Here is a 26324-nt window from a genome sequence, read left to right on the forward strand (position 1 = left end):
AGCACTTTTCAGTATTGTTCTGTGCTTTGATTTAGCAGTGCACTAAACTAAATCATAATGACCTAGCTAGCTAGCTCTTTATTACAGAGACAATAAGATGCATCTCATGTGATTTATTCCATCCTTTAAAAAAATTGCTTTAAAATAGACACATGAATGTGTCATATGACCATCTGACATTTTTTAGGACGTTTAAAACAAAAGAAGAGTCATATGTGCTCTAGAGATGGGCAGAACCACACACTTTGTATCCAAACACTTGTAAGAAGTCAGATTTGAAATTGAAATCCGAATTCAAATTTTCCCAAAGTTCAGGATATTCATATTTGGTGTTTGGATTCGGCCTATTATAGAGATAGTTGCACTTCCTGGGTTTGGAGCTTGACCCAGCTCAAATTTTGTTAGATGTTTGGGTAGAGATTCAGTGTGGTTTTCTTTTTTTGCAAGACTGAATCATTCCTTTGCCAAAACCTCACTATTCTTCTCTCGCAATCTCTGCTGTTGGATCTGTTTCACTTTGCATAAATAATTAAATATTAATCAGCCCAGAGAGATGGGAAAAACTTCCCAGGGCACTCACTCGGGATGTGGGAGTCAGAGGTTCAAATCCCTGCTCTGCTAACTCTCACATTCCAGGTCAATAACGGGGTCAACAAACATGTGGACAAGGGGGATCCAGTGTACTTAGATTTCCAGAAAGCCTTTGACAAGGTCCTTCACCAAAGGCTTGTATGTAAATTAAGTTGTCATGGAATAAGAGGGAAGATCCTTACATGGATTGAGAACTGGATAAAAGACAGGGAACAAAGGGTAGGAATAAATGGTAAATTTTCAGAATGGAGAGGGGTAACTAGTGGTGTTCCCCAAGGGTCAGTCCTAGGACCAATCCTATTCAATTTATTCATAAATAATCTGGAGAAAGGGGTAAACAGTGTGGTGGCAAAGTTTGCAGATGATACTAAACTACTTAAGATAGTTAAGACCAAAGCAGACTGTGAAGAACTTCAAAAAGATCTCACAAAACTAAGAGATTGGGCAACAAAATGGCAAATGAAATTTTATGTGGATAAATATAAATTAATGCACATTGGAAAAAATAACCCAACTATACATACAATATGATGGGGGCTAATTTAGCTACAACTAATCAGGAGAAAGATCTTGGAGTCATCGTGGATAGTTCTCTGAAGATGTCCACACACTGTGCAGTGGCAGTCAAAAAAAGCAAACGGGATGTTAGGAATCATTAAAAAAGGGATAGAGAATAAGACGGAGAATATCTTATTGCCCTTATATAAATCCATGGTATGCCCACATCTTGAATATTGCGTACAGATGTGGTCCCCTCATCTCAAAAAAGATATACTGGCATTAGAAAAGGTTCAGAAAAGGCCAACTAAAATTATTAGGGGTTTGGAATGGGTCCCATATGAGGAGAGATTAAAGAGGCTAGGACTTTTCAGCTTGGAAAAGAGCAGACTAAGGGGGGATATCATAGAGGTATATAAAATCATTAGTGGTGTGGAGAAAGTGAATAAGGAAAAGTTATTTACTTGTTTCCATAATATAAGAACTAGGGGCCACCAAATGAAATTAATGGGCATCAGGTTTAAAACAAATAAAAGGAAGTTCTTCTTTACACAGCGCACAGTCAACCTGTGGAACTCCTTGCCTGAGGAGGTTGTGAAGGCTAGGACTATAACAGGGTTTAAAAGAGAACTAGATGAATTCATGGAGATTAAGTCCATTAATGGCTATTAGCCAGGATGGGTAAGGAATGGTGTTCCTAGCCTCTATTTGTCAGAGGGTGGAGATGGATGGCAGGAGAGAGATCACTTGATCATTATCTTTTAGGTTCACTCCCTCTGGGGCACCTGGCATTGGTCACTGTCGGTAGACAGGATACTGGGCTTGATGGACCTTTGGTCTGACCCAGTATGGCCATTCTTATGTTCTTATGTTCTTCTGTGAGTGTTCTAACCCCTGGGCTATTGGCTATTCTGGCATGGGTATCATCTTCTCTCTGGTTTTAGGGAAAAGTTTCAAAGGCCCTTGGTTTCATCCCCATGTGGAATTAAACCAAATTTCAAAACCTCCATTTATTTCCGGAAATGGAGTTTTTTTCCAGCTAGCCTTAGTATGGAGAGTAAATACAGCATATGCAGAAGTGGGGGACAGCAAGAAAAGATCTCAAATGTTTGGATTAAGTGTATATATTTCAGGGTATCTATTCAGTTAAACTGAATCATAGAGCATTTTGAAATTTGTCTGTCACTAATCTACTTGGAACCAGACTGCAATGTTGCTGGGTCTCCTGAGTCTTGCATGACTTACAAATGCAAATATGGGAGACTGAGGGATCACAAAAGCTCACACTCTGGCTCCACAACAGCCCTGTGCATGATTTTCAAGTGGCACTATTATAGAATTGCACCAAAACTTTATGACCTGTAGATTATTCGGTAGTTACAAGATCTGGTAGCTGTTAGGTAAAAAAGGTGAAAGATCATTACTACCACAGAGTAAAGAGCCCAAATAATTGTCCACAGATAATTGCAAGGCCAGTACCATTGTGATCTGTGGACAGCTGGCAAATGAGAAAAGAATGGTAAACTTGTCAAATGATTTGTGATTATTCACTCAGCTCTAGTAATCACCATGTAGCCTGGTTTAGAAGACAGTAATATTGCATTACCCTCCTCTATGGTATTGATATAAACCTATCCTGCTTTTCTTACTGCAGCAAACATTCCCATGTTTTTCCTAGGAGTAAAAACTTCAGGCCTGAACCCAATCTAGATAAAACACTTACACCGTAAAGATAAAATAGATTTATCATGTATTGAGTACTTTGTGCAGCGTTTCTCAAATGCGGCCACCAGGCCACCGCTTTTCTTGTGGCCACAGCCTCCTAGGCAGTGATGGGGGGGTGGGGGACTCAAAGCAGCGGCCCCTCCCCAGGAGCCACCAGGAGTGGTTGGGCCCTGCCCCCCTCTGGAGAGACACAAGCTGAAGAAGCAGCTAGCCAGTGAGTTCCCCACCTTCTCAGAGTCAATGGGGTTCGGCTTCAGCCCTTGGGTGGCAGGCTCCAGCGCCGGGGCTTTGGGCTCTGTCCCCAAGCCCTGTCCCCTGGGCATGGGCTTCGGGCTCCATTCTCTGGCTGCGTGGTGATGGACTCTGGCCCCAAGCTCACCCCCGCATCACCTCTACCCTCCTGTTGCTTCCCCCAGTGCCCCATCACCCTTGGCCCCTGCTGCCTCTGTACCCACCTCCCCATCTAGGGCTTAATTTGTCCCTGGGCTTGCTGGGGCTGAGTGAGTCTGCTGTGAAAAGTGATACTAACAAACACACAGAGATCACTTTTCACAGAACACTTAGTAGCTAGCAAGTCTTAAAAAAAAGAAAAAGAAACAATAAGAAAAAGACAAGAATGTTCAAAGCACCTTATTTGTGTTTCTATTCTGTTTAGATGCCCTAAAGAATAGAGACAACTGTACACTATTTTTATGATGGAGTCTGCAAAAAAAAAACCCTACATAGATACATTACAATGATTTGGACGTGTATCTGTGCATATTTATTTTGTTTTTCCTAAAGTTAATTAAGTTTTTTAGGGGAAAAAGTCACAGTGGCCACCAGCAAGAGTTGGTGGCCACACTCTGAGGCCACCAAAAAATTTATTGCAAGAACCCCTGCCTTAGTGTGCTCAGCTCCTCAAAGACACAGAAGAAGAGGAGGAGGGGAAATGTGCATCAAATACAACATCATTATATCCTCTGTCTGTTTAGTCTGCAACTTCAGCTAGACATAACAGAGGAGATAACAAATAAGCAAAATCACTCATTGTCAGCTGCTCTTGGTGCAATCTGTCTAAGGGACCCAGCTTTTCCTGGTCCCCTTCAATTCAACCACTCCATAAATTCTTAGCTTAAATTGAGTCAATCAGCCCTTAAACTCCAGAGCTTGCCATCTCCTTTTGTCTCCTTGTGGGTTTCTTAGACACAGCCTGAAATGGAGGTAGGTGACCCTCTACTATGCCAGGCTTTTCTACCTCCCTTCCATCTCTGTTTGCCCTCATTTATAGATGGGCATGTTTTCCTTATGGGTCACAGCTGTGGGTCCAAGTCTCTGTGATGGGAAGTTCTGGCAGCTGCACAGGGGGAGTGATCAGCCTGATTGCCTGTAATTAGGGAACACTCTCCTCTCCCTTCTGCCTTTGCTCAGTATGGGGTTTGCTAAACCCCATTACACTGTACACTTTGACATTCAGCCAGGTAGTGCCAAAATTTCTTGTTTCCATTTTCCCCACTCCCTTCCACTTTATCTGCTCCTCTGCACCATCTGTCCCTCATCCAGACCCTCCCCTCTAAAACAGTACCCTTCTGCACACCTTTGGTGTGCCTGTCCTCTTTTATTATCTCAAACATTGGACTGAGTCTTGGAGGATTACATCATGGGGAGACTAAAGCCAAAAGGGCTTGATCCTGCACCCTTTAAAGTCAATGGTAAACCTCACATTGATTTCAGTGGAGCAGGATCAGGTATAAAGTCGCCAGCTAGCCAGAAGAAGCACTCAGTAATTCCCAAATGGAGGTAAGCCTCATCCCAAGGTTTTTTGTTGGTTTAAAATGTAGGTTAAACTGAAAATAGAAGTGATAGAAAGCGTTTTTCCATGTGCCGGCCACCTTCTTGCTGAAGCTGTTAGAACAATGCTTTTCTGGTCTGTCAAAATTCCAGTGGCTCATATGTTCACCGCTGTCTATAAGCTACTTACCATCCACCATCCAAACCAGTTGGAGCTCTTGGTTAGCACAAGTGAGGAGCTAAAAGAGTTCCCCCTCTAACCTGACTGAAGCACACACATTTTTTGGTTTACAAATTAGTATATGTTAGAGCTAGTCAAAAAAATGATGAAACATTGTTACACACACATAAAAATTCAAAAGTTTTCACATAGTATTTTTGTCAAAATTTCAAAGAATTTCAACCAGCTTCAGTGTATGCCTTTAACGAAGCAATATGATGCATCATGCGCTGAACATGAAACAAACGGTGTCTGACAATTGGTTTGAATTAGAAAAGTATTTTTAAGATATTTAGAAAAATATAAAAAGAAAAGGAGTACTTGTGGCACCTTAGAGACTAACAAATTTATTTGAGCAAAAGCTTTTGTGCGCTACAGCTCACTTTGTCAGACGCATTCAGTGGAAAATACAGTGGGGAGATTTATAATACATAGAGAACATGAAACAATGGGTGTTACCATACACGCTGTAACCAGACTGATCACTTAAGGTGAGCTATTACCAGCAAGAGAGCGAGGGGGGACACAGGGGAGGACCTTTTGTAGTGATAATCAAGGTGGGCCATTTCCAGCAGTTGACAAGAACATCTGAGGAACATTGAGGGTGGAGGGGGAATAAACATGGGGAAATAGTTTTATTTTGTGTAATGACCCATCCACTCCCAGTCTCTATTCAAGCCTAAGTTAATTGTATCCAGTTTGCAAATTAATTCCAATTCAGCAGTCTCTCGTTGGAGTCTGTTTTTGAAGTTTTTTTGTTGAAGTATTGCCACTTTTAGTTCTGTAATCAAGTGACCAGAGAGATTGAAGTGTTCTCCAACTGGTTTTTGAATGTTATAATTCTTGACGTCGGATTTGTGTCCATTTATTCTTTTACGTAGAGACTGTCCAGTTTGACCAATATATATCAATATATATCACATTGGCACATATCACATTGGTAGATGTGCAGGTGAACGAGCCTCTGATAGTGTGGCTGATGTGATTAGGCCCTATGATGGTGTCCCCTGAATAGATATGTGGGCACAGTTGGCAACAGACTTTGTTGCAAGGATAGGTTCCTGGGTTAGTGGTTCTGTTGTGTGGTTTGTGGTCGCTGGTGAGTATTTGCTTCAGGTTGGGGGGCCGTCTGTAAGCAAGGACTGGCCTGTCTCCCAAGATCTGTGAGAGTGACGGGTCTTCCTTCAGGATTGGTTGTAGATCCTTGATGATACGTTGGAGAGGTTTTAGTTGGGGGCTGAAGGTGATGGCTAGTGGCATTCTGTTATTTTCTTGTTGGGCCTGTCCTGTAGTACGTGACTTCTGGGTACTCTTCTGGCTCTGTCAATCTGTTTCTTCACTTCAGCAGGTGGGTATTGTAGTTGTAAGAATGCTTGACAGAGATCTTGTAGGTGTTTGTCTCTGTCTGAGGGGTTGGAGCAAATGCGGTTGTATCGTAGAGCTTGGCTGTAGACAATGGATCATGTGGTGTGGTCTGGGTGAGAGCTGGAGGCGTGTAGGTATGCATAGCGGTCAGTAGGTTTCCGGTATAGGGTGGTGTTTATGTGACCATCGCTTATTAGCACCGTAGTGTCCAGGAAGTGGATCTCTTGTGTGGACTGATCCAGGCTGAGGTTGATGGTGGGATGGAAATTGTTGAAATCATGGTGGAATTCCTCAAGGTCTTCTTTTCCATGGGTCCAGATGATGAAGATGTCATCAATGTAGCGCAAGTAGAGTAGGGGCATTAGGGGACAAGAGCTGAGGAAGCGTTGTTCTAAGTCAGCCATAAAAAAGTTGGCATATTGTGAGGCCATGCGGGTACCCATCGCAGTGTCTCAAAGATAGCTGGGAGTGCTGGTAGCATAGGGCCTGAGGAGGGAGTCTACATAGCCAGACAATCCTGCTGTCAGGGTGCCAATGCCTGAGATGATGGGGCGTCCAGGATATCCAGGTTTATGGATCTTGGGTAGCAGATAGAATACGCCAGGTCTGGGTTCCAGGGGTGTGTCTGTGCGGATTTGTTCTTGTGCTTTTTCAGGGAGTTTCTTGAGCAAATGGTGTAGTTTCTTTTGGTAACCCTCAGTGGGATCAGAGGGTAATGGCTTGTAGAAAATGGTGTTGGAGAGCTGCCTAGCAGCCTCTTGTTCATATTCCAACTTATTCATGATGACGACAGCACCTTCTTTGTCAGCCTTTTTGATTATGATGTCAGAGTTATTTCTGAGGCCATGGATGGCATTGTGTTCTGCATGGCAGAGGTTATGGGCATGAGGTTGTGAGGTTTCTATATATAGAGAAAAATATATACTCTTTAGTATAAAGTTATCAGTTTTTTACATAAAAGCTTAAAAAAATACACTACACATTTTCATTCTAAAAACTATGATTTCCAACTAGAGAACACTGCATTATTCCACTTGCTTTTTGTTTAACTTGAGTTCCTAAAATAAAATAAATCAACCACCATCCTCCAAAAGAGCATTTAAGGGCAGAGTTTTTTCAGGACAATTACTACATATCTTGACAGGTTTCAGAGTAGCAGCTGTGTTAGTCTGTATCCGCAAAAATAAATTTGTTAGTCTCTAAGGTGCCACAAGTACTCCTTTTCTTTTTACATATCTTGGATGGCTAAAGTAGCAGCTTTCATCTTAGTGCATTTTTAACACTACCCAAGATACTCTATAATCACCTAAAAATAGTCTGCTTCTCCGGTCTCATTGTTTAAGTAAATAGTACTTACATTATATATGTGCACTTTTAAAGAAACTCTTGCCCATCTTTATGATGATCCTAAAACCTCTAGGTCTCTCCTGAACTCCCACCAACAAATACTATGCATATAAGGACTTCAGGAATAGGCCCACAATTTCGTTGTCTTTTTTGTTTAAATCCTGTATGTATTTCTCCCACAGGAATAAATAAAACTTCAGCTATAGACCCAATTATAAAGACCCAATTGGTTATAATTCCATGCTATAGTAATAGGAACCCAAGGATAAATGTGATATTTCAGTTTTGTAAAAAGAAATGGTAACATCTTCACTGAAGTTTAAGCCCTTTATTTTGATGTGTTTTTCTAACTCACAACGAGCTACAATCCCTTGAAACACAAAAAAAGAGGCGACTGAGCACAGAACTGTGCTTGCTCACAGGGGGAAAATTTTGGAAGTTCTGAGCAGCCAAGAAAGTATAGAGAAGATACAGAGGAGATGAATGTGGCTGCGGTGCTGCACATGTTGAAAAGTAGTCATTGTTTTTAAGGTTCATAGACATGGACAAGAGAGACTGTCCTAACAAATTTTCAATCTTTAAATCTAATCTAACAAATTCATTGTACTTGAGTCTCATCTAACAACTGCATTGTACTTGAGCATATACTGTACTGACAAACTCATGTCTGAGTCCATATTGACAAACAGAAGCGCATCTGTTATTTCATGGAGGAGACCTTTAAAGGCATAGTTGGGAGTTAGATCTCCAATTCCCATTGACTTTCAGTGGGAGCTGGGCTTAGATATCCCTTTGTGTCTTTGAAATATCTCCCCCTTAATGACAGGTTTCAGAGTAGCCTCCGTGTTAGTCTGTATCCGCAAAAAGAAAAGGAGGACTTGTGGCACTTTAGAGACTAACAAATTTTTTTGAGCATAAGATTTCGTGAGCTACAGCTCACTTCATCAGATGCATTCAGTGGAAAATACAGTGGGGAGATTTATATACACAGAGAATGTAAAACAATGGATGTTACCATACAAACTGTAATGAGAGTGATCAGGTAAGGTTTGTCAACTGCTGGAAATGGCCCACCTTAATTATCACTACAAAAGGGTCCCCCCCCCCCCACTCTCCTGCTGGTAATAGCTCATCTTACCTGATCACTCTCGTTACAGTGTGTATGGTATCACCCATTGTTTCATGTTCTCTGTGTATATAAATCTCCCCACTGTATTTTCCACTGAATGCATCCGATGAAGTGAGCTGTAGCTCACGAAAGCTTATGCTCAAATAAATTTTTTAGTCTCTAAGGTGCCACAAGTCCTCCTTCTCCCCCTTAATGTCTTTCAATTCTACATAACATACAAGTTCTAACTAGAAAATCTATATACAAACTGTCTCTCCTGATCAAATGCAGTTACCTGTGGAACCAGCTGTAGATATCCAAACTAAGTCCATTCTAATAGTTTTAGACACTGTCTAAATGTTAATTTAGAGCTAATAGCAGAAAAGAAGCAAAGGATATTACTTTGTATTTCTATTTTCCTATACACTGTGTTCATGGAATGAAAAGATACCAGAAGAGGATTTCATTAAATACCTCTTCTTCCTGAAAAGTTGGCAGAATGAGGATTCTGATGGATAAGTCACAGAAACAGGATTGAACTGAGTACTCAGATTGAAAAGATAAGTATAAAAGTGACCTAAACAGGGTGATTACCCAGGGACTGGGTGCACTCATTTAATGCAATCACCTTTGGTCTCAGAACCAGAATTCAAACTTATAATGAGCAAACAGCAGAAGGCCCTGAAACTGGAAAGTTTTTGATAAACCCCCTTCCCAGGCTTGGGCTGCTCTCCAGACTTTTTGATTTGTGCCCTTCTCTGTATGGAAGTACTTTCTATACACACATATGGAGGCCCCCTCAACGAAGTTCCTCCTCATTCCCACCTGTTCAACAGCCAGGCTTTTACCCTCAATCACTTTCACCCAAGTCAAGGCCTACTGGCTTGTCTCTCTATCTATTGTTGTCTTCTTCTCACAGCTTCCCTTTTTATTCCTTTTTTCCCTTCTCCCAAACCATTCTCCCTTCATGTACATCAAAATAGTTTTTCTGGAAAACAAATCAATAGATATTCCATAATCAAGTTGTGTTTTTCTAATTCAATGCAATGAATTTAATGCCACTGCCCTATCCAAAGCCTTGTAAGGTGAAATCACCTCTTAACCCATAGAACAGGCAGTGAGCATGCAAGTTGCCCTCCTCAAACTATCTGGTCAATATGTCACAACCATGTCTCTTAGAATGAAGATTTAGTTAGTTTGTTAGTTGATCTCCCTGCTGAGATGGCAAACAAATTGCCATCCACAATTGCTGACAAATATACTCATAATTTTTTGATGTGGCTATTTGTCCAGTAGGCACTTAAATGAGACCACCAATTCATTGCACATAAGCCTCTGAACAGCTTCTGTGTGGTACAGCCTCTTTGTTACTATAGACTGGTCTGAATTGTAATTAATCTCTTAGTAGTGAAAAACTCACATAGCCTACTCCCATCATCATAGAAGGTTTAATTTCTAATAAATGATGAGTTAAAATGTAAATTCTCAATTGTAAATCTAGCAATAAACAATGTCATCTATATTGGTTGGCCTAGTAATCTAGCACTGACATGGCTCTTGAATGCAACTGGAACTTTATCCTTCTCTGCCCAGCTGTTAAGTGGTGGGAGCACCATGGAGGCTGCACTGTCAGCCCTAGCAGAAAGGATCACTTTGTGTTGTTCCACTAAAAACCCTCTGACCAGGGGATATTAAGGCCCAAATTCATCCCTGCACTAGTGTTGAGCCCATCACAGGGAGGCAAGACAGAGACAAAGTGCCCCCCTTAACCTGGTGCTGATGGGGACCAGTGTGTCCCCTGACACACAATGACTTCTATATCATCTGTGACTGTCAGGGAATAGCAATGGAAAGTCCTTGGACATAAACACATCCAACAGCATCCAAAGGAAAGAGCCCCAGGAGGTTCAGGAACAGGAAAGGGAGGACCGCAGGGACACTTAGAGCCTGAAGAACTTCCTGGTGGAATAACGATACAGAGAAATTTCTGAAAGATTTTAACAGCACCAGTACTGAGACTATAGCTTCAGTCTGTCAGTCTTTGAATTCTAAGCTCTCCTATGTGGAGTTTACAATTATATTATCAATAAGTAATTATTAGCAAAGAGTGAATCTGAAAAGGTTTTGTTTGGAGCAGTATCCAAAAGTGTGGATACTTCTCTAAAGTATCTGATTTTTTAAAAAGACACGATAATAGAGGCTCAACTTAAATGTATACCCCAAATTAAAAAATACAGTAAGAGAACCAAAAAAGTGCCACCGTGGCTAAACAACAAAGTAAGAGGAGCAGAGAGAGGCAAAAAGGCATCCTTTAAAAAGTAGAAGTTAAATCCTAGTGAGGAAAATAGAAAGGAGCATAAACTCTGGCAAGTGAAGTGTAAAAATATAATTAGGAAGGCCAAAAAAGAATTTGAAGAACACCTAGCCAAAGACTCAAAAAGTAATAGCAAAAAAAAATTTAAGTACATCAGAAGCAGGAAGCTTGCTAAACGACCACTGGGGCCGCTGGACGATTGAGATGCTAAAGGAGCACTCAAGGACGATAAGGCCATTGTGGACAAACTAAATTAATTCTTTGTGTCGGTCTTTACGGTTGAGGATGTGAGGGAGATTCCCAAACCAGAGCCATTCTTTTTAGGTGACAAATCTGAGGAACCATCCCAAATTGAGGTGTTATTAAAGGAGGTTTTGGAACAAATTGATAAATTAAACAGTAATAAGTCGCCAGGACCAGATGGTATCCGCATTCTGAACGAACTCAAATGTGAAATTCTAGAACTACTAACTATGATTTGTAACCTATCATTTAAATCAGCCTCTATATCAGATGACTGGAGGATAGGTAATGTGACACCAGTTTTAAAAAGGGCCCCAGAGGTGATCCCGGCAATTACAGGCCAGTAAGCCTGACTTCAATACCAGGCAAACTGGTTGAAACTATAGTCAAGAACAGAATTGTCAGACACATAGATGAACATAATTTGTTGGGGAAGAGTCAACATGGTTTTTGTAAAGGGAAATCATGCCTCACCAATCTACTAGACTTCTTTGGGGGAGTCAACAAGCATGTGGACACGGGGGATATAGTGTACTTAGATTTTCAGAAAGCCTTTGACAAGGTCCCTAACCAAAGGCTCTTAAGCAAAGTAAGCTGTCATGAGATAAGAGGGAAGGTCCTCTCATGGATTGGTAACTAGTTAAAAGATAGGAAACAAAGGGTAGGAATAAATGGTCAGTTTTCAGAATGGAGAGAGGTAAATAGTGGTGTCCCCCAGGGGTCTGTACTGGGACCAGTCCTATTCAATATATTTATAAATAAGACTATGATTTAATCACGGGTATTTTTAATAAAAGTCATGGACAGGTCACGGGCAAGAAACAAAAAATCACGCCCGTGACCTGTCCATGACTTATATACCATAAATACCCCTGATTGAATCTTGGAGGGGAAGTCTGAGGGGGCCATGGCAGCAGCTGAGGGGATGGAACCCGGGAGGGCCTGTGGCACCAGCTACTGATGGGGGGAGGGGAAGCCCTGGGGGCCCGCTACTGCTCCGGCTGCCGCCAGGGGAAAGGGAAAGCCCAGGAGGCCCCACTGCTGCTCCGGCTGCTTCTGGGAGATGGGGGAAGCCCCGAGGGGCAGGTACTGCTTCAGCCGCCCCAGGACCACTGCCGGGAGCCACCGAGCTGCAGCTGCTTCCACTGTCCCTGGGTCCACCACTCAGGGAGTCCCCTAAGTCAGCCTCATAGGCCGCTGCTCGGGTGGTCCCCGAGGCCAGCTGCCCAGGGTCGCCAGAGCAGCAGCTGGTGTGACTGGCCACAGGCTGCTCCAACAGTGGCCAGTGTAGCTGTCCCCAGCGCCACATGGAGCAGCTGGTCCCGGGGCAGCGCTGGGGTCAGCCACACTGACTACTGCAGAAGTCACGGAGGTCACAGGAAATCACGGAATCTGTGACTTCCTGTGACCTCCGCGACAGACAAAGAGCCCTCTTCATAAATGATCTGGAAAAAGGGGTAAACAGTGAGGTGGCAAAATTTGCAGCTGATACAAAACTACTCAAGTAGTTAAGTCCCAGGCAGACTGCGATGAGCTACAGAGGGATCTCACAAAACTGGGTGACTGGGCAACAAAATGGCAGATGAAATTCAATGTTGATAAATGCAAAGTAATGCACATTGGAAAACATAATCTCAACTATACATATAAAATGATGGGGTCTAATTTAGCTGTTACCACTCATGAAAGAGATCTTGGAATCACTGTGGATAGTTCTCTGAAAATATCCACTCAATGTGCAGTGGCAGTCAAAAAAAATCTAACAGAATGTTGGGAATCATTAAGAAAGGGATAGATAATAGGACAGAAAATATCATATTGACTGTATATAATCATAGAATCATAGAATATCAGGGTTGGAAGGGACCTCAGGAGGTCATCTAGTCCAACCCCCTGCTCAAAAGCAGGACACATACCCAATTAAATCATCCCAACCAGGGCTTTGTCAAGCCTGACCTTAAAAACTTCTAAGGAAGGAGATTCCACCACCTCCCTAGGCAACGCATTCCAGTGTTTCACCATCCTCCTAGTGAAAAACTTTTTCCTAAGATCCAACCTAAAGCTCCCCCACTGCAACTTGAGACCATTACTCCTTGTCCTGTCCTCTTCCACCACTGAGAATAGTCTAGAACCATCCTCCCTGGAACTACCTCTCAGGTAGTTGAAAGCAGCTATCAAATCCCCCCTCATTCTTCTCTTCTGCAGACTAAACAATCCCAGTTCCTTCAGCCTCTCCTCATAACTCATGTGTTCCAGACCCCTAATCATTTTTGTTGCCCTTCGCTGGACTCTCTCCAATTTATCCACATCCTTCTTGTAGTGTGGGGCCCAAAACTAGAAACAGTACTCCAGAGGAGGCCTCACCAATGTTGAATAGAGGGGGACGATCACGTCCCTCGATCTGCTCGCTATGCCCCTACTTATACATCCCAAAATGCCATTGGCCTTCTTGGCAACAAGGTCACACTGCTGGCTCATATCCAGCTTCTCGTCCACTGTCACCCCTAGGTCCTTTTCCACAGAACTGCTGCCTAGCCATTCAGTCCCTAGTCTGTAGCTGTGCATTGGGTTCTTCCGTCCTAAGTGCAGGACCCTGCACTTATCCTTGTTGAACCTCATCAGATTTCTTTTGGCCCAATCCTCCAATTTGTCTAGGTCCCTCTGTATCCTATCCCTGCCCTCCAGCGTATCTACCACTCCTCCCAGTTTAGTATCATCCACAAATTTGCTGAGAGTGCAATCCACACCATCCTCCAGATCATTTATGAAGATATTGAACAAAACCGGCCCCAGGACCGACCCCTGGGGCACTCCACTTGACACCGGCTGCCAACTAGACATGGAGCCATTGATCACTACCCGTTGAGCCCGACAATCTAGCCAACTTTCTACCCACCTTATAGTGCATTCATCCAGCCCATACTTCCTTAACTTGCTGACAAGAATACTGTGGGAGACCGTGTCAAAAGCTTTGCTAAAGTCAAGATACAATACATCCACTGCTTTCCCTTCATCCACAGAACCAGTAATCTCATCATAGAAGGCGATTAGATTAGTCAGGCATGACCTTCCCTTGGTGAATCCATGCTGACTGTTCCTGATCACTTTCCTCTCATGTAAGTGGTTCAGGATTGATTCTTTGAGGACCTGCTCCATGATTTTTCCGGGGACTGAAGTGAGGCTTACTGGCCTGTAGTTCCCAGGATCCTCCTTCTTCCCTTTTTTAAAGATTGGCACTACATTAGCCTTTTTCCAGTCATCCGGGACTTCCCCCGTTCGCCACGAGTTTTCAAAGATAATGGCCAATGGCTCTGCAATCACAGCCGCCAGTTCCTTTAGCACTCTCGGATGCAACTCATCCGGCCCCATGGACTTGTGCACGTCCAGTTTTTCTAAATAGTCCCTAACCACCTCTTTCTCCACAGAGGGCTGGCCATCTCTTCCCCATGTTGTGATGCCCAGCACAGCAGTCTGGGAGCTGACCTTGTTCGTGAAGACGGAGGCAAAAAAAGCATAAGTCCATGGTACGCCCACATTTTGAACACTATGTGCAGATGTAGTCACCCCATCTCAGAAAAGATATACTAGAATTGGAAAAGTTTCAGAAAAGGGCAACAAAAATGATTAGGGGTTTGGAACAGCTTCTGTATGAGGAGAGATTAATAAGATTGGGACTTTTCAGTTTGGAAAAGAGCCAGCTGAGGGGGGATATAACAGAGGCCTATGAAATCATGACTGGTGTGGAGAAAGTAAATAAGGAAGTGTTATTTACTCCTTCTCATAATGCAAGAATTAAGGATCACCCAATGAAATTAATAGGCAGCAGGTTTAAAACAAACAAAAGAAAGTATTTCTTCACACAGTGCACAGTCAATTTGTGGAACCCTTTGCCAGAGGATGTTGTGAAGGCCAAGATAATAACAGGGCTAAAATAAGAACTAGAGAAATTCATGGAGGATAGGTCCATTAATGGCTATTTGCCAGGATGGGCAGGGATGTTGTTATTAGACCCTCTGTTTGCCAGAAGCTAGGAATGGGTGACAGGGGATGGATCACTTGGTGATTACCTGTTCTTTTCATTCCCTCTGGGGCATCTGGAACTGGCCACTGTTGGAAGACAGGATACTAGGCTAGATGGACCTTTGGTCTGACCCAGTATAGCCATTCTCATGTTCTTAATCTCTTGGGTCTGTGGAAATAGGCTGGAAGCAAGTGTCACATTAGATATCTGGAATGTCCTGCTTCCATTGGCATTGGAATCACCACAAGAACTTGGGGATACTACAGAATTTCCAAAACCAGTAAGTGTAAGGAAACATGTGGGTTTAGGGTGAAGTTTGGGGGCATTCTTGTTTTTATCTGAACCAGTTCAGCTTCCCCCTATGTATCCATGAGATACAAAAATTTGTTCAAGGATAAACCCTGTAATGCAAAGTTACAGACGAGGAAGACATTTTTCTAAGGTAAAATCCATTTTTTTAACTTTTAAGGAACTACACAGAGAAGGCTTTAAAAACATACCATTGGTCAGTTTCTGCTACTCTTCTGTATTCTTACCTGCAACAAAAGACGGAGCCTGATTTTTAAAAATGGCATCCATTTTTGCAGGCTACCGACAGTTCAAGTACTTAGAAATCTAAATCCAACATTCATTTTTCCTGCAAAACATACAGACCCTTTCAAACCATTGCCCTTCTATTTTCAATAATTGCTTAGAACTGATTTTATATCATAGCTTCCCTTAACTTCTGTAACAGGGGTCTGATTCATGCACGTTTCAGTTATAATCCAACATCACTTATTTGAAACTGTTTTTGCTTACCCGCGATAGCCAATCTTACAAGATCTGAGAAGTTCCAAAAAGCTGTGCCAGACCAGCTTGTCTGGGTATTTAGGAGTCATGATAGGATACTAGTATTTGGCAACTAAATCAGCAATATATTTTTGCATTGCACACTACCATCATATTCCCAAAACTGATGGATTTCACGTTCTTGTAAATGGCCTTATTTTGCTTAGGTGGCAAAAGAGGAATGTGTATATGCAGTTTGCAAGATAGATGTAATCTGTGCATTTTCATAACGTTCTCTTGCTTTGTTACTGATGGTTGTAGTATGTTTACATGCAGTATGTCATTCAGCCAGCAGAGGTCATCTTTAAAAAATTACTCCCTGTTGGCCTGATTGTTCCCATTGAAGTCAGTGAGAGTTTTTCCATTGATTTCAATGGGAACAGTTAGAACAAGGGTTTTCAAACTGGGGGTCGCGAGGTTATTACATGGGGAGTCACGAGCTGTCAGCCTCCACTCCAAACCCCACTTTGCCTCCAGCATTTATAATGGTGTTAAATATATTTTAAAAGTGTTTTTAATTTATAAGGGAGGTCGCATTCAGAGGCTTACTCTGTGAAAGGGAAGGAGGACTTGTGGCACCTTAGAGACTAACGAATTTATATGAGCATAAGCTTCCGTGAGCTACAGCTCACTTCATCAGATGCATGCTGTGTAAAATACAGTGAGCCCGTTGCCAACTGTGTCCACATATCTATTCAGGGGACACCATTATAGGGCCTAATCACATCAGCCACACTATCAGAGGCTCGTTCACCTGCACATCCACCAATGTGATAGATGCCATCATGTGCCAGCAATGCCCCTCTGCCATGTACATTGGCCAAACTGGACAGTCTCTACGTAAAAGAATAAATGGACACAAATCAGATGTCAAGAATTATAACATTCAAAAACCAGTCGGAGAACACTTCAATTTCTTTGGTCACTCGATTACAGACCTAAAAGTGACAATTCTTCAACAAAAAAACTTCAGAAACAGACTCCAACAAGAGACTGCTGAATTGGAATTAATTTGCAAACTGGATACAATTAACTTAGGCTTGAATAGAGACTGGGAGTGGGTGGGTCATTACACAAAGTAAAACTATTTCCCCATGTTTATTCCCCCCCCCACACACACACACTGTTCCTCAGACGTTCTTGTCAACTGCTGGAAATGGCCCACCTTGATTATCACTACAAAAGGTCCCCCTCCTCCCCCCGCTTTCCTGCTGGTAATAGCTCACCTTACCTTATCACTGTCCTTACAATGTGTATGGTAAAATCCATTGTTTCACGTTCTCTGTGTATATAAATCTCCTCACTGTATTTTCCACTGAATGCATCTGATGAAGTGAGCTGTAGCTCAAAAAAGCTTATGCTCAAATAAATTGGTTAGTCTCTAAGGTGCCACAAGTCCTCCTTTTCTTTTTGGGGATACAGACTAACACAGCTGCTACTCTGAAATCTGTGAAAGGGGTCACCAATACAAAAGTTTGAGAACCAGTGAATTAGAACAATGCTGAACACCTTTGAAAAGCCTACCCTAGAGCTCTCTGTGTGCTGTATAGATTTCTAAGCAGGTGGATGCTTCCTGGTCAAAAAGAGATACAACGCTGGAACTCAAGCTGTGTGGACATCTGTTTGTGTCTACGATGGGTAGTTTTCTTTAACAAATACCTTCTGTTTAAGATGGACCAGGAATCCTTGTATCAGGACAGTGGTGCTGCTCCCTTGGAAAAATAATATTAGGTCTGATTCTGTTTTTATTGAAGTCAGTGCAAAGCTACCATCAATTTCAGTGTGCGGCGGAGTAGGTCTATACTGAGCAGTACTCCTGAAAATAGAATAAGAGACTGATTTATATAGTGAAAGGTAACTGACTGGCTCCTGTGGTCAATCTTATGTTGACTAGAAGGGTCCTTTGGCTAGAAACCCACAGTAGTACTGACCTTGACCTCCAGCATGACTATCATATGTGTGATTCTGTGTTCAATTTAACTTCTCGCAGAGGTGAGGGAGTATTTCTGCGAAACACCTGCTCTACAGTCCTTTCGGTCTATCAAGTTCTGTCTCCTCTGCATGGTCGCAGCTACTAGTCCCCTGCCTGCTGAATGCTGTTATGTGTGGCTCTAGTGTCAGGACCTGCCCTTTTATGGAGTTGAAGCTTACCTAAAACCCAGCTGGCAATGCAATGCAAACTATTTCCTGCTGCAATCATTGCTATTTAGCTATACATGACTTGGCTGAGGCCAAGATTTTCAAAAATGGGTGCTTTAAGTTAGGCTTCTAAATCCATATTTAGGCACCAAATCAAGTGGCCTGATTTTCAAAAGTGCTGCTGAGCACGTGGTAGCTCCCATTGTCTTTAAGCAACCTTTTTGCCAGCTAGTCTAGTCTTTGGAGTAACTCAGAGAAGTTTCAGAGAAATGCTACATTTCTATGGCCCCAAGGGGCCCTCCTTGCAACTGAGGACAGTGAGAGCACAGTGATGCTCTAGCCACACCCTCTCTCTCCCCTCTGGTAAAAGCTGTGTAGTGTAGACTGAGCGCTACATGGGCTCCACACATGCACCAGGGGATTCTCCAGATATCCTATTAAAACAGCATCCTGGCTGTTTTGCACCACTGGAGCAGACTTTAGGTTAAATGCTGCTCTCCCAGTTCCATCAGCGATTTCAGTGGAGTTAATCCAGCCTTATACCAGTGTAAGAGAGAGCAGAATTAGACCCGCAGTATTGGCCTTAGCACCTAGATTTTGTAAAATATTTGATCAACATTTTTGTGATTTAATAGAGACTTAGAAATTTTTGTTCATAGAAGAGCAAAATTAGATAAAAAAGGGGAAATACATACAGTAGTATGGTTATATATTCATCTGAAAAATACCTCTGAAAGGGCTCAGATGATATATACTGGGCTAACATACTGTGTTGTTCGGATGAGGAAACATGTTCATTAAAGTGTAACTTACAGAAACATATGTCTTATATATTTTGGTTATATTCCTGGATGTAAATAAAAGCATGCAAAGTTTTAGTTTATCAGTAGCATTAAATAGGCAAGTTAACATATGAGAAAAGTTATATGCATTTTAGGAGGAAAGTTCACCAACTGATCCTTTTGGTAGAGGAGTAAACATAGGTTGGCATGCTAAGACATCATAATTACATGCTAAATAATCATACTGGAAGTTTTCTGCTACATCTAACCCAGTTATTAAATCTTTTTAGAAGGCCTGTGAGCTAAAATTGTTCTAAGTGGCAACCAACCCAGTGGTGCAGCACCAAAACAAAGTTCTGTCATGTGCAAGACCCTGGTTCAAAGACAGGAAAAGTATCATAGGCTTTAGGCTAGTAAAGGCTAGACATGGTGATTCAGTTCTCTGGGAGAAGACGGTGAGCAGTTCCAAGTGCCCAGCCTAAATGTGGTGCTCCTAGATGGAGAGTCCACCACAGATTGAACCCTGCCCTACTGGCCACAGAGAAAGGATATTAAATACATATCAGTGGGGAGGAAGAGACATGAAAATGTGGAGGAAAAATGTGCAGTAAAATCTTTCCTGCATGCTAATTGTAACTTTGGCATTCTCTAAAGGATACGTGACTAAAAACACAAACCAGTGGTACAAATTTGCAAATGGTTCAGCTAACTCATATAATTGTTATCAGAACCTTGAAAAGACAGCAACCAAGGGTCGTTTGCTCTCTGGACAGAACTGGTATAATAGTACACATGGAAATGTTTTAAACGATCATCGAATCTCTGAAATGTGGAGCTGGAAAGGACCTTGAGAGGACATTGAGCCCAGCCCCCTGTACTGAAGCAGAATCAAGTAAACCTAGACCATCCCTGACAAGTGTTTGTCCAACTTGTTCTTAAAAACCTCCAATGATAGGAATTCCACTACATCCCTTTGAAGCCTATTCCAGAACTTAACTAACCTTATAGTTAGAAAAGTTTTCCTAGTATCAAACCTAAATCCCCCTTGATACAGAACAATTGATCACCATCCTCTTTGTAACAGCCCTTAACATATTTGAAGACTGTTATCAAGTCCCCCCTCAGTCTTTTTTTCTGAAGACTAAACATGCCTAGTTTTTTTAACATTTCCTCAGAGGTGAGGTTTTCTAAGCTTTTTTTAATTTTTGTTGCTCTGCTCTGGCATGTCTCCAATTTGTCCACATCTTTCCTAAAGTGCGCTGCCCAGAACTGGACACAGTACTCCATCCAGAGCCATCCCGTCCATAGGATGGGGCAACCACCCAGGGCCCCACGCTTTGGGGGGGGGGGAGGCGTGCTTCAGGGGGACATGGCATCCAGGGCAGCCTGGGGGAATAGCGGGGGGCCTTGTGCCGGCAGCAGCAAGCACCCTGGCCCCAGCCTCGCTCAGGGGAGGGAGCGGAAGCCAGAAAGAGGAGGGGTTGGAGCTTGAAGGAAGGAGTGGAATGGGGGCAGGATGGAGCAGGGGCAGGAAGAGGTGAGGCGGGGGCTTGGGGTGGAGTGGGGGCAGATGAGGGGGTAGTCCCGGGCCCCGCACCCTCTTAGGGACAGCCCTGACTCCAGCTGAGGCCTCACCAGAGAGGGAAAATTACTTCCATGTCTTAGAAATAACATTCCTATTAATATAGAATATCAGGGTTGGAAGGGACCTCAGGAAGTCATCTAGTCCAACCCCCTGCTCAAAGCAGGACCAATCCCCAATTTTTGCCCCAGATCCCTAAAGGGCCCCCTCAAGGAGAGAGCTTACAACCCTGGGTTTAGCAGGCAAATGCTCAAGCCACTGAGAGCTTCCCCCAGGCCAATCTCACCTTTTTTTTGCAACTGCATCACATTGTTGGCTCATGTTCCATTTTTCATCCACCATCAGATTCTTTTCAACAGTACTACCACTTAGTCAGTTATTCCCCAGTTTGTAGTTGTTCATTTGATTTTTCCTTAGTAGGTGAAGTACTTTGCACTTGTCTTTATTGAATTTCATCTTGTCTAAATCAAAACAGTTCTCCAATTTGTCAAGGTTGTTTTGAATTCTTTGATCTACTATTTTCAAGCAAGAATTAAAAGTAAAATGCAAGCATCACACTTGTGATACAGAGGGCCATATTTAGGCTGCATTTACACTAAAGCAACTTTATTAGCTTGAATTATGTCCCTCTGCATTTACATCACTGTAAATTAGATTAGACTCTAGCCTGGAATGTGATGCAAATAATTAGTTTCCCCTAAGAAATTGGAATCTTTTGATATCCAATACATTCAAATAAGTGCAAAATTTTGTAAGCCATATCATGCCATCAAAATTAAAGCACTATTTCCCTCCTCAGAATCAATGGGGAATTCTGCTTAAAATTGATGGTTTAAATGATCCAGTAATTTTATTTTACTATGGTTTTCACAAATATTCTAATCATGTAAGCGAAAGGTCTATAAAACATCTGTTTCCAAGGCTATAGAACTATATATATTAAACTAAACTACTTACAGTATAACAGGTTCCAGGGTCTTTACTGTTGAAAGAACGGATGATGAGCAAATATGAAGCTAATTTTAGTTATTGTCCTTTATTCATCTTAGATCTGCACTGGATTTTCTGCATCTTGGAGAACAGTAGAAGTACCTCCTCTCCCTTTAATGCTATTACATCTAGTCCTGGGAATTTCCATAGGAGTAGCACAGAGATCTTCATCAGAAACATTACAGAAAACTACAACAAAAACACTAATGAAAAGCTCTATCTGACCCTGAAGTTGTCTGCAGTAACAGAGAAATCCTGGATTCCAGCAACTCCCTATCAATACTTCAGTACCACAGAAGAGGTAAGGCAGACAAGTTAATTGGAATATACTGGGCCTGGTTTTCAGTCATTCCGTATCTGTGTCAAATGAATTGACAAGAAGCTTGAAAATGCCAGGGGACATATTCAGAGTAAGTGCAGTCCAGCTGAGCGGGCAGAGGACAGGGTGCTATTTCTGATTCTCCAGTTGGCATGCTGTGTGAGCTGTGGTTCCATCTCTATTGAAAAGAAAAGTGCTATTCCAACCTTATGAGTCTGATTTTCAGCTGTTTTGCAGGTGCAAGTAATCCTATGTGCAATTTAGGTAGTTGAGTTAAATACATGGTTTTCAGGTATACGCGGGTGATGTCTGAATGACTTAAATAATTGTGAGCTAGATTCAGCCTGGCTCTTATGTCGGGGATATGCAGTGTGGAGATGGTGTAAAGAACTTTTTCACTGCCACCTTGTGTAAGTGTTAGGCAAAACTACAAGCCCTGTACTCAGGGAACCACAGAGGTTGCTCTTTCCTTGCTTCACTTAGGGCCCACTCACCCACAGGGGGAGAGCAGAGATGGGAAGGAGGCAGACTTTTTATGCATAGGCCAGAAAAACCAGCAAAGAGTACTAAGTTTCACCCTGTAAAAGGATGTAGCAGTGCACATGCGGACTCTATAGGATGCCTTCCACCCTTCCCTCTGTGTGCATCTCTGCAAGGTACAGTCAAGTACTGTAAGAGAAAAACACAGTGTGTGGATGCAAAAACACAGATCATCTGTAAAAATCTGGCTATGTGCAGGCAGTAAGGTTTAAAGAATGTGATATGTAATTTGTTATATCACTGCTACAGATATACTGATGTTTCAAATCCCTTCAATTCCATGTTGCTTCTATTGCCATGGGATATTTTCTGTGCTAAAAGGTTGGAATGGGCAAATAAAAGTGTTTAGTCATTACTTTAGGTGACAGCATTACTTTGGATGAGACTGGGAAATGTGCTTTGTATCTGCCCAGTTTTGTATGTATTCCAGTAGAACTTACTACCATGCAGCTGTTCGGAGTGCTCTATAACAGTTTTCTGTTTATTCAATGGTCTTCACTGTAAAGGTGACATTCACCCTGATTCAATGGGCCTGCCCAAGGATGTCAGCACCACCTAGGCTTTGCTGGGGGTGGGGGCATGGGGGGGGAATGAATGGACTGTGGATGGAGAGGCCTCGAAGCGAGGCCTCTACATCCCTGGTTTGCCACAAAGAGCATCTCTGCACCCATTCTGCATAAGCTGGTGCGGAGGGCAGCGCGGGAGGTAGACGGGGGAGCAATGTGAGCCAGGACTATGCAGATCCAGAATCCAAACACACACAAAACGTGTAGAGAGGCTGTAGCTGCTATCCCAGCATATAGGCTGGAGCAACTGCAGTAAGAGGTAAAGTTGCTGCACTGCAACCCCGCAGTCTGGTGCTGAGCTGAGGGAGGATTTTGCACCCAGGTATGATTTGATTTTTCAGGTTTCATGCAAGTGAATTAGATGTACATTATACATCAAGCTAGCTGTCTCACACACACCATTAAGGTACATGCACTCCAACTAGAACGCTAAGGGCCTACTGGTAACTTCACTCTGAATCGAAATATTACACAAAATCTTTTGTTGTTAATAGCAAACTTACACTCTGCCTCCCCACACTGCCACAAAGTACCCCCATCAAAGTTTTAGAAAAATCAGGCTACATCATGATCTAGTGAACTAGGAATTCCTAAATTCTAGTCCTGGTTTTGTCAATGATTCACATCAGTGGACTTCAGCAAATCACATAGGTCAAATTTTTCAAGGCTAGAGGCCTAAAGTGAAGCACTTAAATCCATATTAAGCATTTACATAAAAGTGATCTAATTTTTGGAGGTATTGAGCACCTGCAGCTCCCAGCTACATCAAGCCACTTTAATTTAGGTGCTTCGCTTTAGACATACAAGTTTAACATTTTTGGCCTTAAACTGCTGGTCTTTCAGTTTCCCTGTCTGTAAAATGGGGTTAAAACATTTATTTGTCCACTTGCCATGGGTGTTTAAAGGATTGTATAATGTTTGTACAATGCTTTGAAAATAGAAAAAGCTATATAAGTATGTAATATCATTGTTAGGAACACAATGATGTCTGTGAACAGTACCAACACAGGCCAGTCTCCATAGCTTACAGAATAAAAGCCTTGACGTTGTTTGCCTGTGAACAAACCCATTTTGGGGGGACAATGGCGGCACTTGAATCAAACAAAATGTTTAGTTTAGAGCAGCTCTGGGTTGCAAGTAAATCTGCAGCTTGTACTTTCAAAGCTGTGACAAAAGCTATGCAAAGCCCATTTCCTTCTGATTAAAAAAAGAGAGAGAGCACAGTTGGTGTTTAAAAAAAAAGCAAAAAAAAAAGCCAGGAAACCTTGGGAAAGTGTCTGAAAAAGACTGGAGCCTGCTATTAGACACACATCCGGGCACTCCCAAAACTCACTTCCAGCTTTTTTAAAAAAAAATAAAATTCTTGGCTGAGCAGACTGATTCAGTAACTGCTAAGGGCCATGCTTACTGATTTACTAAGAGTGTGTCTGTTCAGTACCAACTTAGAATTAATTATTTGGTATTATGCTGTTTATTCTGTTAAAATATAATACCATCAGTGGCCTATCCTATCCCTTATTCCAGTGTTGGGATAGACATCTCTGGCAATCCTTACCCTTGAGTGTCACTGTCCTCTGCAATATACAGAAGGATTCCTGGAAGTTCACAAATCTATACTTATTTTCCAATGAAAATACAGGAAGGGTGAGGCTTTTAAAGCCTTTTCAATTGCAGGAGTAACAATCAATCAGTCAATCAATAAAAAAAGAACTGCTTCTCAATTTAAGGACAACACAGAAAAAGCAGCAGCATCCTCTTACTTGTGAATCTCCCAGGATGAAATTTTGAAATTTGGCTCTCTTTTGCCATAGAGCACAATACAACTGAATTATTCTGGTTGGAAACAACCTCTTCAGGAGAATTCAATCCTTTTAGGTAAAATTCAACATTTGGTTGAAGCTCTGAAACTTCTCCTGATTTCATTAAGACCAATTGGTAAAGGAAAGGGCAATGGGTTGATTGTCTAGAAACGTACCTGCAAATTTGATCAAAAAAAGTTTGCCATGTTCCTCAAACACAGATTTTTCTTCTTTCATTCCAAATGTATATTTAGTTTATGTATTTTTAAAAAGAAAAGGAGTACTTGTGGCACCTTAGAGACTAACCCATTTATTTGAGCATAAGCTTTCGTGAGCTATAGCTCACTTCATCGGATGCATTCAGTGGAAAATACGGTTAGGAAATTTATATACACACAGAACATGAAAAAATGGGTGTTTATCATGCACGCTGTATGGAGAGTGATTACTTAAGATAAGCTATTACCAGCAGGAGGGGGGGGAGAGAAAACCTTTTGTAGTGATAATCAAGGTGGGCCATTTCCAGCAGTTAACTAGAACGTCTGAGGAACAGTGGGGGGGGGGGAGGAATAAACAAGGGGAAATAGTTTTACTTTGTGTAATGACTCAACCACTCCCAGTCTCTATTCAAGCCTAAGTTAATTGTATCCAATTTGCAAATTAATTCCAATTCAGCAGTCTCTGTTTTTGAAGTCTTTTTGTTGAAGAATAGCCACTTTTAGGTCAGAAATCGAGTGACACTAAACTGGGAGGAGTGGTAGATACGCTGGAGGGGAGGGATAGGATACAGAGGGACCTAGACAAATTGGAGGATTGGGCCAAAAGAAATCTGATGAGGTTCAACAAGGACAAGTGCAGGGTCCTGCACTTAGGACGGAAGAATCCAATGCACCGCTACAGACTAGGGACCAAATGGCTCGGCAGCAGTTCTGCAGAAAAGGACCTAGGGGTGACAGTGGACGAAAAGTTGGATATGAGTCAACAGTGTGCCCTTGTTGCTGAGAAGGCCAATGGCATTTTGGGATGTATAAGTAGGGGCATTGCCAGCAGATCGAGGGACGTGATCGTTCCCCTCTATTCGATGTTGGTGAGGCCTCATCTGGAGTACTGTTTCCAGTTTTGAGCCCCACACTACAAGAAGGATGTGGAAAAATTGGAAAGAGTCCAGCGGAGGGCAATAAAAATGATTAGGGGACTGGAACACATGACTTATGAGGAGAGGCTGAGAGTACTGGGGATGTTTAGTCTTCAGAAGAGAAGAATGAGGAGGGATTTGATAGCTGCTTTCAACTACCTGAAAGGGGGTTCCAAAGAGGATGGCTCTAGACTGTTCTCAGTGGTAGCAGATGATAGAACAAGGAATAATGGTCTCAAGTTGCAGTGGGGAGATTTAGGTTGGATCTTAGGAAAAAGTTTTTCACTATGAGGGTGGTGAAACACTGGAATGTTTTCAGTGGAATCTCCTTCTCTAGAAGTTTTTAAGATCAGGTTTGACAAAGCCCTGGCTGGGATGATTTAGTCGGGGATCGGTCCTGCTTTGAGCAGGGGGTTGGACTAGATGACCTCTTGAGGTT

At 42.3% G+C, this 26324-nt stretch overlaps 1 protein-coding gene across 2 annotated transcripts in view; it reads left to right on the plus strand.

The window, feature by feature from the left end:
* PTPRB (protein tyrosine phosphatase receptor type B) overlaps positions 1–26324 on the plus strand; it is a 102784-nt gene that overhangs the window by 2521 nt on the left and 73939 nt on the right. For both annotated transcript variants that reach the window (XM_073327788.1, XM_073327789.1), the window contains exon 3: positions 21586–21827. In XM_073327788.1, coding sequence (XP_073183889.1) covers positions 21586–21827 — 242 coding nt within the window. The remainder of the gene's footprint in view (positions 1–21585; positions 21828–26324) is intronic.

This window comes from Lepidochelys kempii, chromosome 1, assembly GCF_965140265.1.
Source record: "Lepidochelys kempii isolate rLepKem1 chromosome 1, rLepKem1.hap2, whole genome shotgun sequence".
NCBI classification, from domain to species: domain Eukaryota; kingdom Metazoa; phylum Chordata; order Testudines; family Cheloniidae; genus Lepidochelys; species Lepidochelys kempii.